The sequence below is a fragment of the Dermacentor andersoni genome, chromosome 9 (genome assembly GCF_023375885.2).
Source record: "Dermacentor andersoni chromosome 9, qqDerAnde1_hic_scaffold, whole genome shotgun sequence".
In the NCBI taxonomy this organism is placed as follows: Eukaryota; Metazoa; Arthropoda; class Arachnida; order Ixodida; family Ixodidae; genus Dermacentor; species Dermacentor andersoni.
In genome coordinates, this window is record NC_092822.1 from 61057318 (window position 1) to 61069404 (window position 12087).

At 49.5% G+C, this 12087-nt stretch overlaps 1 protein-coding gene and 1 long non-coding RNA gene across 2 annotated transcripts in view; both read left to right on the forward strand.

The window, feature by feature from the left end:
* The window catches only part of LOC140213090 (uncharacterized), a 269839-nt gene that overhangs the window by 168320 nt on the left and 89432 nt on the right, over positions 1-12087 (forward strand). The window lies entirely within an intron of this gene.
* Positions 38-4652, forward strand: LOC129384043 (uncharacterized). The gene is made up of 2 exons (XM_072284367.1): positions 38-660; positions 4445-4652. Exons 1-2 carry the CDS (start codon positions 142-144, stop codon positions 4574-4576), a joined length of 651 nt encoding a protein of 216 aa, XP_072140468.1. The 5' UTR covers positions 38-141; the 3' UTR covers positions 4577-4652.

Sequence of the window (12087 nt, forward strand, 5' to 3'; positions counted from 1 at the left end):
CCTTCACCTCGTCCAATCGTCCAAATCAAGGAAGTGATCCTTCAAGAAACCAGTTACCCCGTCGCCGCCTACATCGCACCGCCGCCCGCTGCTGCGCGCGGAGTCATCTCGCAAGCCTACTGGGCGGAAACACCGGAAGAGATGCTACAAGACCTCCAGACTCGCAACCCGGAAGCTGATATCATCGCAGCCCGCAGAATGGGTAGGACCCTTTCCATATTGATTACATTTGCGCATGGCCCAGTCCCTCACACCATACGCTACATGAGTGTAGTGCATAGATGCACGGCGTACAAGGGAAGTCCAGACGCGTGCACAAACTGTCGTCGACCGGGCCACAGACACGACGTGTGCCCCCACCCCAAGAGTGGTCTCTGCCCGCGGTGCGGGGACAAGCATGAGCTGCAAGATGTTCCCTCCTGCATCCCGATCTGCATTCTCTGTGGGGGGCAGCACCTCACGGGCACCGGCTCGTGCAAGGCAAGAAATACAGCCACCAAACGACTTATCCCACCGCCCCAGAAGTCAAAGTTCCCTACCAAGAAGGACTTTCCCCCGCTTAGCACGACCCTCCCGTCTACCTCTACATGGGCTTCCAAGGTTGCCAAGACGAACATCATGACTTCCCAGGACTCGGACGTGAAGGCTCTGCGGGATGAGGTAAGGCAGCTCAAGGCAGCCCTCTCTACCTCCACCCCTGCTCTACCCCCCACTCCACCATCCCCATCTTCCTCATCCAACCCGTCCGACCAACCTCCTCAGAAAAAGAGGAGGCCTGATGAGAGCCCAGTCCAACCTATAGACCTGGAAGCCAAATTTCAGGACCTCGCCCAAAACCTAGAATCCAAGTTAACAGAGCGCATTACTGCGCAGGTCACTGCACAGTGCCAGACTATGATTGAAGCAACCATTACCGGTATAATAGATAGGGTCATATCTAGCATCATGGCCAAGGTTGAGGAGCGTTTAGCTAACCTTATATCTGGACTGTCAGCGGCCTCTCCTCCCGCAGTCCCGCCTTCTGCACTCCTCCTTCGCCCCGCCACCCTTCAACATGGCTCCTCCGAGGCACCATAATTCCTTACAAATTATTCAATGGAATTGCAGGGGCTTTCGGCGAAAGCGCGACCCTCTGCAGCAGATTATCGCCAATTCTTTGTCCCCACCAGACATTATCGCTATCCAGGATGCCAATGTTTGCAGGCAACTGCCAGGATACGCTGTTATCCCCTCTGACTCCACTGATCTTCCTCGGGTGGTTACATACGTCTGTAACACCTTGCATTACGCGGAGCACGACGTTACCTCTCCTATTGCTCACACCTTCATCGAAATTTTACCCCACACCCCTGCACAATCTCCCCTGTTCATGCTTAACTGCTATCTTCTCCCACGACAGCCCATTCACCTACTTGCTCCACTCCTCAAATCCGTAACCCAAATGGCCGGATCAAACCCCCTACTGGTTGCCGGTGACTTTAACTGCGCTCACGTGGACTGGGGCTATCGACGCACCAACCACAGAGGCACAGTTTTATACAATAATACGCTATTACTTCACCTGACCATGTTTAATGATTTTAGCCTACCTACGCGGGTTGGTAACAGTGTTACTGCCGATACTAGCCCAGACCTCACGCTTGGTAGAAACTTGGCTCACCTACAGTGGGAAAGAACGCAAGCCACACTAGGCAGCGACCACCACCTGATTCGCATAGCGGTGAACTATCGCCGACCTCAGCGCAAGTTTACCGCTAGGCACACTAATTGGGATCAGCTCCGTAAATTTAGGCAAGCGCAGCCAGCACAGGGCCCCTTCGACCTAGACACCTGGACTACTCAGTTACAGAAAGACATTCGCCAACATACCCAAACGCTCGATACTACCCCCGACACCCCCGTTATCGACAGTAAGCTCGCCCACCTTCTTGAAGCTCAAGAGAACATAATGCGAAGGTGGAGAACTCAAAAGCACAACAGGAAACTAAAACTCAAACTCACCCAGCTTCAATCCCAAATAGAACAACATAGTGCCACTCTTTGCAAAGCTAACTGGGCTCAGGTTTGTGACGGCCTCCGAGGCAATCTCTCCACAACTCGTGCTTGGCACCTGTTACGCCATATGCTCGATCCCACGCAATCTAAAACTCAGACGCGTCTTAGCATTCGCCGCCTCACTCATAATCATCGGCAGGACACCGACGCCTTCCTCGCGCAGGTGAAATGCACCTATACCACCCCAGGTCCTCCTTGCAAACATCCCGAGTACACGGGCTCACCCCAACCACAGCTTGACGCTCCTATAACAGAATCTGAATTTCGCGCAGCCCTATTGAAATTGCGCAATACCACACCCGGGGAAGATCAAATTACGAATGCTGCCATCCGAAATCTTGATGATGTCTCCATATCTCACCTCGTTACCTACTTTAACGAGTGCTGGGAGGCAGGTACCCTCCCTGCCTCCTGGAAGCATGGAAAAATTATATTTATCCCAAAACCTCACAAGCCCATCACCCTCGAGAACATCCGCCCCATTTCTCTTACATCTTGCCTCGGCAAGACCTTTGAGCACATAATACTTGCCCGACTGACAACGTACATGGAAGAAAATCACCTTTTCCCCCACAGTATGGTCGGCTTTCGTGCGCATCTATCTGCGCAGGATGCCCTACTTCAAATTACGCACGATGTGCTTGATGATACCATCCCCCATCTTACTAAAGCCATCCTGGCGGTTGACCTCATTAAGGCATTTGACAGAATTCGACGCGCTGCCATCTTACGGGAACTGCAGGAACTACAGGTAGGCCCTAAGACCTACAACTACGTTCGCGCCTTCCTCTCTGGCCGCACTGCCTCCTTGCACATTGATCAGCTCAGCACACCCTCTTATACACTCGGTGAATTTGGAACCCCGCAAGGCGCGGTCCTCTCCCCCCTTTTATTTAACATTGCTCTCATCCCCTTAGCCCAGAAGCTCAATCTCATCCCACACCTAAAACATACTCTGTACGCTGATGATATTACCGCATGGACCACTCATGGCTCAGACGGGGAAATTGAGGAAACTCTACAATTAGCAGTCGACACGATCTCCGCTCACGTATCATCTATCGGACTCGAATGTTCCCCCTCTAAGTCCGCGCTCCTCCTAATTAGACCAAAATCTGCCGCTAACTCACCCATCCAAATCACTTTACAAGGATCCCCTATCCCCATCACTCCCACCCTGCGCATCCTTGGCCTCTACCTGCAGGATTCCGGACGCAATGACCATACCCTTAAAACACTGAAGGCCTCCACGCAATCAGTGTTGCAGCTTCTACGCCGCGTATCTTCCCTGCACAAGGGTTTAGACGAAGCAGACAACATGAAAGTTGTACATGCTTTTACGCTTAGCCGCATTCTGTACGCCACTCCATACCTCAAGCTGAACTGCACGGAAACCGAGCGCGTGAACGCCATGATCCGCCTTGCAACTAAGGCAGCCCTCAACCTGCCTCGCAGCACTAGCACAGCCAAACTCCTTGCACTAGGCATGCATAACACGCTTCCTGAACTAGTTGAGGCGCACCTTCAGACGCAGTATTTAAGACTTGCCGCGAGCGCCACTGGCCGCCATATCCTCGCCTCCCTTCGCATCAACATACACGCTAATCAGTCAACCCTTATGGCCATTCCTCGACACATTCATACACCCCTTGTAGTGAAACCCCTTCCTCGAAACGTCCATCCCCAATATCACATCTCTCGCCGCGTAGCTCGCGCAAATGCCCTCCACAAGTATTACGGACAGGTCGAGAAAGCCATCTGGGTGGACGCCGCATGTACAACGCATGAAGCTGTAGCAGTTGCTTACAACCCAACCTTACCCCGCCCCCTAACTCACCATCTTCCCTCGGGCTCTACACCTGAGGAAGCAGAGGAGACCGCCATCGCCTTAGCCCTTGCCCTTTCGGATGCTGAATACATCTTTAGCGATTCAAAGACTGCTTTGTCCAACTTTGCCAGAGGCAGAATTCACAGCCCTGCCTGGAATTTGTTGAACATCCCCACCCAGAATTTACCACGCAGGGTTGAGCTCCGGTGGGTGCCGGCTCACTCTGGGAACCCCGGAAACGAGGCTGCCGATAAATTGGCCCGAGGTTTAATTTGCCGGGCTCAGGACAGCCTCGATCCGGGTTTCTCGAGGGAGCGGGTACACAGCTTTGCGGAGCTCACGCAAATACCCCGTTTGGACCGTCGGACTTACCCTCCTCCCCACCCCTCCCTGACGCACTCCCAATAGATCCTCTGGAGACGCCTCCAGACCCGCTCTCTCCCATCCCCTCAGCTGCTATCCCACTACTGTGGCATCTCCCCTACATGCTCCCTATGCGGAGACCCTCACGCCACACTCTCCCACATCCTTTTTGGCTGCCCTGCCGATCCTCCCCCGCAGGGACAGCCCGCCATCTCAAGCTGGGAGGACTGGGAGGTCCTGCTCTCGTCGACGGACCCAACATCGCAGGTTACTGCGGTGGCTCGGGCTGCCGACGTCATGAGCAAAAGGAGCATGAACGTTTCGACGTAGTGCGGGACCGTGCGGTGGTCCAGGGACCCAGAGGAGTCCAAACTCACTTGCTATGAATAAAGTTTTTCTGTCTGTCTGTTGGAGTAGCGGACTTCGTAGGGTCTTCTGCCACTCTTCCGAGGTACAGTCGGGCGGAGCGTTTCTACGATCCCAGAGCACGTGTGCGAGTGTCGCCGGGTCGCCACACGAGGGGCACACATCGTCGGGGTAGACGTCCGGGTAGATGATGTGTTAGGTGGCAGGGTTGGGATAGGTATGTGTCTGTAAGAAGCGTAGTGTTAGCGCCTGCAGCCTGTTTAGTTTGTGGTGCGGGGCGGAAAGAGACGTTGTCCAAAGTAGAAGTGTTTAGTGATTTCGTTGTGCGTTACTGGGGCGTCCCTGTTCGCCTCCAACTCGTCGAGACGTGGTTGCCCGGCGGTGACGGCGCGGTCAGTAAGCCCACGCGACGCGTCGTGCGCTGTCCCTGAGGTTGGGCGGGGCGTCCGAGATCCGACCCAGGTGGGCGGAAAACTAGATGACGGCGTGGTACTTACGGGTGCGCGGATAAACGCCGCGGAGGACGCGTAACGCCTGGTCGGAGACCACTCCTCTCTCGAACGCTTTGATGGCCGTTCTCGAGTCGCTGAATATTACCTCTCGCTTGTCGTCGAGCATTGCCAGGGCCATAGCCACTGGCTCCGAAACCTCACAGTCACGTGTGACTGCCGTGGCGGCGTTTATGGTCCGTTGCGAGGACGAGACCACTACCGCGGCGAAGGCTTGGTTGCATCGGTAGGCGGCGTCGTCCCCGAAAGCGACGTCGTCTACTTTCTTGTCTATGCGTTTGAGCTATGCAGTCGCCCGGGCTAGGCGCTTGCCTCGATTGTGTTCCGGATGTACGTTTCGCGGAATGGGTGCGATCGTGATGAGGTTGCCGAGCTCGCGGGGAACCGGCGTAAACTCCGGTAGATGCTGGGTATTCGGTGGGAAGTAGCCCAGCTCGCGCAAGATGTGGCTGCCCGTCGTGGTGGTCGTCAGTCGTATGATCTGCGCGCTCTCCTGTGCCTCAGCGATCTCTTCGAACCTAAACACGCCGACGCATCGACTCCTGGTTAAGTCTCTTCAGTACAAAACCACGTACTAGGTAACCACTGCCGATCTTTCTTATTGCTAATTTTTAATGCGAGAGAAATGCTGCAGCAAGTATATCATGATGACCGCCAACGGTAATGCATAAGTATTGAATATTTATAGTGGCACCACGTATTGCCATCGTCGAAACTAGTTATTCACGAGGCATGTACTACAGCGGCATACGAAGCCATCTAGCAGCGCCACCACAAAATCGGCGTCAGCGTGTTTGCCCTAACAGGAGTACCCACCCAGTCTCGCGTCAACACATGTTACACATTTACTTTATCTTGTTACCCATTTAGTTACCCAGTTACCCATGTCGGCGTGAAAGAGGTTTGTTGAAGAGCGGCACGTATGTTCAGATTGCCACGTACTCAGTGAGTCAAGTTGGTCCGAGGTTCGGTTTCGAACCCTGTTACCTAAGCACAGCAGTTCCATGGGCTACCTATTCGATCACTGACGGCTCATTGACCCAGCGGCGCGCCACACTTCCCGTCTCTGAGGCCACACACGAACTTCTCGACAGTGCAACTAGACAGCGGAGCGTGTCCAGAAAGACGCGTGAGAGAGGAGTCTGGGCGCCGTATGACGCGCTTCTCAGCGTTCGCACGCATCGGCGTGCCTTGCATTTCACAGGCCACGCGCAGGCTTCGCGGTGGCAGCTCTAGATGACAGCGAGTGTTCTTAGGGAAGTACGAAAGAGGAGTCCCACTGCAATACACGCCTGGTACATAACTCGTTTCGACGGTGGCATTACGTTGTGTGGCTATACTGATTCCATGGCAACGCATTGCCGCCTGCAGTCATCGTGAGATGGGTTCTGCCACAAATTAGTTTATTAATATGCGAAAACATTATCTGGCCCATGAGGCTAAAAAACGGGCGTGATCAAGCGACGGTACCAAAATGGCCGGCGGCGCAAAGAGTAAAAATAAGAAAAAGAAATGCTCGGATTGAAGTCACATTTCTCAGTATGGTTCTTGTAAACAAAGTAAATGGATGCCATGGAACAGAAACATTGGTAAATTTTGGTCTGAGTAGTAATTGAATACGGGCTGCGGAGTGCGAGACGAGCACACTTCTACGAAGCCACGGTAGCGCCTCGGTTATGCTTTACTAAAGGTTTGTCTAGGCTGTGCGTCTGTGCACACGTCGAACATTTCGTCGACGTGTGTCCTCGTGCGTGCGTCGTTGGGCGAGTGACGGCGCATCAAATGGGAAGGAGGTGACGTCATGCGCGTCTGGTATGACCTCAGTTGCAATACAGAAGGCAGTAAATGGTATAACAACGTTCATTAGTGTTAATTATGGGTAAAATTTTGAAATAATATAAAATAAGGTGATTTAGAGTGAATTGAGGTGAATTAAGGTGAAAAACAATGCACGAATGTTATTAAAGTTACAAGTTAGAATAAAGCGACTTAAGGAGGAGTAAAGTTAATGAAGACAAAGTAAAGTGAAGCAAGGCTAATCAAAATGGATTACAGTTGGTACAAATTAGAGCGAGGTGAATTAAGATGGATAATGTAGAGTTGTGAAGTTAGAGTCAGGTGACTTGACGTGCACTAAAGTGAATTACGATGAAGTGAATGACGGTGAATTAAAATGGATTAGGGTGGATGTAAGGATATTTAAGTGGTTGTCAGTTCTGAAATGCCGTCATGGTTTACTAGACTGAAGAGCTGCCTTTATTACAGGCGTCCGTCGACAGAAAACTATCATCATAAATGGCTCGTGCTCCCGTAAGCAAGCAAAAAATGCAATGGCTCATAACCCCCTAAGGCAGAGGCTACAATCACTCAGCAAAGTCAAGCGGAGAGTGCATGCATTCTTTGGAATCCCGCACACAACATAGGGAACAGTGTACGTTTCAATAAAGAACAAGCTCAAAACAAGCATCTGAACCACATAATTGATGATAAGGCGCTCATGATAGCGATGCCAAGCACGTAGCGCTCCCCGCATACGTTTCCCGGTAAAGATTACTGCGGCTCAAGCTGCCGCGGCGACACCAGCTTGCGACGCGGTGTGTGACGTCCCTAGCCTTTCGTATATAAAATTAATAACCTAGCAACTGATCTCAATGTCCTAGCAGCGCTCCTATATGGCGGCGGCGTGCTGCCAAAATTACCGTTACTCCTATTGCTAGTATTGCTCTAAAGCCAGAAAGTATTGCATACCTCCCTCAGCAGACGTAGCGGTGGTTTTCAACAGCCTCGTTGGACATCCGATTTCGCAGGGCCGGGATGGCGAGTTCTTTTGTATTGGAACTTAGCTTGCTGAATATTTTGTGCATTACCGAAAGAAAATCCCTAATCTATAATATTTCACTTCTATAACGTATCCCTTGTTATGTATCTTTATGACGTTGGCTTTATTCCAGCACAGTGGTACACTCAAGGTATTGAAATAATGTGAATAACGAGCTGTTATTTTGATTTCATCAAACAATAAGTTGTCTTACACCTAAGGAGCTTGTGAGGCCTTTTATATGCTTGAAATGTTGAACTGTCAGAGCACGCTAAAATTTTTAAAGCGCATTTTTCGGACTTAGGAGCCTTTTATCAAATCGTAATAAAAGAAAGGTGCTGTAAGGGTGAGTGGGGAACTGTCTGCTAATGAATACACTACTTCGCCAGAAAAGTGATCCTACAAGAAAGGTGTTTCGACAACCACATACTATAAGCTTGTGATACTTGTAGTGCTTTTTTTTTTTCAAGTAGTTATGGCGTCTTTATGCATTTGTGTGTACAGAATAAGTTTCACGCTAGTGTTACTTGAAGTGTTTATAGCGCAGCGCTTATACGGTCCGTTCTTGCGGCGATCATCGGCGTCGTCCCTCGGCGCCGACGTAACCGAGCGAATCAGCACTGTGAAAAATGGAAGAGCCAACGCGGAGCGCGTATTGAACAAGGCGATAGCGAAGTGAGCGCGAGGAGGAAGACGGAGGAGGAGGGTGCAGCGCAACCATAAAGTGGAAGGTGGGGGAGGAGGGTATGGCGAAGGCATGAGAAGAAAAACGTAGTGCCCCCGCCAGACTGGTTTTGCGGCGGTGATGGCAACGAGATGACGCCAGCGTAGCGCACGTTATCTGTATAGAAAGAAAGCGCTGCATGAGTGGAAGTCTCCCAGCGGCAGATGCTATGAATCGTGGCCACGCGTCACCCACGTGCTGCCTCCCGCAATCTCCCCATTAGCAAGGCAGTCGTGCCACAGTTTGGTCCGTTTGCAACGTGCCGCGCGGGACAGATTGTCCGCGTCAGCCAATATATCGCGGAATGAAAGCACGTATGCAGCTACGCTCAACTTTCGAATTAGAGAGTTTCGTAATCGCCGGTAAAATATTTTGAAAGATAAATAATTTTTCACGTCGGAACAGCATAGCTTCCGAAAAACATACTCATGTGAAACTCGTTTCATTGTAACTATAATCGCACTGCGAGCATAACAGCTATGAAAGCCAGCCTTTCCCTACCGTCTTTAGCAGCTCGTCGAAACTTTTGCCACCTGAATTTATTTGTCAAAATATGCTATCACACTGCTCTTCAGAGCAAATTTACTCTATCAACAGAGTATTTGTCACATCGCATTGATCATCGTCATAAGGCTAGCATCCCATTCGCTAAAACAAAAACATTTTCTGCCTCTTTTCTAGCGCGCATAGAAATTGAGTGCAGCCACCTTCGCGCTGACATAGCATCGATTGGTGATATTCAACTTATTCACGATGCACTAGCCAGCATTGTATATGAACCTGTTACGTTAAACTTTTCACTGTTATTACTCCTCACAGCAATGTCTATGTTTTATTTGTTTTTTGTTTGCATATTTACCCACTCACCTCTGTAGTGCCTTTGGCCCTGAGGGCAAAATGACTAAATAAATAAATAAATAAATAAATAAATAAATAAATAAATAAATAAATAACTTTCTGGCTGTTTTCCAAGATATGCAAAAGGCGTACATTACCACATGACGCTACGGAATTATCCGAGACCTCGCAGGAATGGGCATGCTTGGCCGCATGTTTGGCGTAATCGATAGTTACTTATCAAACCGTACATTTCGTGTCAGAATTGGTAATACATTGTCTCGCTCATTTATGCAGGAAACTCCGCTACCAAAAGACTGGCGTACTTACATGTAGCCTTTTAATTGTCAAAGTGAACCCTTTACATGCATTTATTCCACAGAGCATGCCTTATTCTGCATAGGTTAATGATGTGCAGATTGGGTTATTGACGTGTAACTTCGCAATCTGCAAGAGACCAATTCAGCTTGGCCTTAACGAAGTCTCAACACGGATTAATGAGAGCGGGTTTAAGCTAAATCCCCACAAAAGTGGCCGTGATCAGTGTGTGCCATTAGCTCCACCGCGATGTTTTGCAGTCACAACCTGCGAGTGGCAGTTGACTAGAATTTTTAAATACAAATTTTACCTATGTACTGAGACCTATGTGCCATTTATGCTTTCCCACCAAGGCCAGTCTCCCAGCTTTTCTCTTGTAATAAATCTCCATCTTCTTTGGAACTGCATCGGTTCATTCGAAATATTCGTTACTCAAAATGTTTCGGAATACAGGTTGAGCTGAAGTGTCGATAAACTGTTGTCTCCGTCGATCTTACTTGCACTTAATCTGGGCCATTCGTCTAGCCTCCAGCACCTACATACAATCACCTTTGGCTTTGTGAAGGCATTGTAATTAGCGCTGCGATAGCCATTACATGCGAAAGCTACCTTATGCTAGAACAAGACAGAATGTAGAAGTTTTCTCGCTGTTATGCAATATCCGCTCAATTTGCGAAGGCAGTTTCCTCACAAGCAACGGTAGGCTTCTTCTTCTTCACCATCATGATCGTCACGATCATCATCATCAGCAGCAGCCCATTTTTCTCCACTGCAGGACGAAGGCCTCTCCCTGAGATCTCCAATTACCCCTGTCCTGCGCCAACCGATTCCAACTAGCGCCCACGAATTTCCTAATTTCACCGCCCCACCTATTGTTCCGACGTCCTCGACTGCGCTTCCTTTCTCTTGGTACCCATTCTGCAACCCTAATGGGCGAAAGGGTATCTAACCTGCGCGTTACATGACCTGCCCAGCTCCATTTTTTCTCGGCTAATGTCAATTAGAATATCGTCTATATACCCGTTTGATCTCTGATCCAAACCGCTCTCTCTCTCTCTGTCTCTTAACGTTATGCCTAGCATTCCTCGTTCCATCGCTCTTTGCGCGGTCGTTAACTTGTTCTCAAGCTTCTTTGTCACTCTCCAAGCCTGTGCCCCATATGTCAGCACTGGTAAAATGCACTGATTTGGGACCTTCCTTTTTAATGATAATGGTAAGCTTCCAGTCAGGAGCTGACAACGTATGTCGTATGCGATACAACCCATTTTTATTCTTCTATGAATTTCCTTCTCATGATCAGGGTTCCCTGTGATTAATTGACCTGGGTAAACGTACTCCTTCACAGACGCCAGAGGCTGACTGGCGATCCTGAACTCTTGTTCCCTTGCCCGGCTATTCATCATTATCTTTATCTTCTGCATATTAATCTTCAACCCCACTCTTTAACTCTCTCTGTTAAGGTCCTCAATCATTTGTTGTAACTCGTCTGCAGTATTCCTGAATAGAACAATGTTACCAGCAAACCGAAGGTTGCTGGGATATTCTCCGTCGCTCCTTACTCCTAATCCTTCCCAGTTTAATAGCTTGGATTCTTATTCCAAGCACGCAATGAATAGCATAGGAGAGATTGTGTCTCCTTGTGTGGCGCCTTTCTTTATAGGTATCTTCCTACTTTTCTTGTGCAGAACTAAGGTAGCTGTGGAAACCTCTGTGGATATTTTGGAATCTCTGTGGAGTCTCTGTAGATACAGAAAGTTTATTGTTCTTCAGTGCAGAATGGCAGGGGAACCTCCGAGGCGACAATCTTGGCTTTACAAAGTCGTTGTTGCGGTAGAGGCTTTTTTGCCTATAGGGATAGAATGTCCTCAGGAAAGAGAAAAGTGGTCACTGTTTCTTTATTTAGTTGTTTGACACGTCACGACCACGTGACAGTTTTGCTTGCAATAAGCGATATATAAAAGGGACGAGAAAAAGGGATGGAGCGTCAACAGATCCTACCTTTGCGAGATGATTGCTGCAGCCCATGTGCAGCCAGGTATCTTGCCTGAGCTCATGGGGGAAAGAGAGGATGAACAATTTGTATGTTGGTTCTCTTCTCCGTGGAATATATTTGCTGGGTAAGAAGACCAGGTGAAGCTACATTGCCTGTGCTCTCGTACTTTTACAACGTCCGTGTCTTTTCCCGCCAGAAAAACGCCTTCACGGAAACCAAGTACAGCATAGCTTTCGTTCTTATACTGCTAATCATTCTTTGGGCTTTCAATAAAGC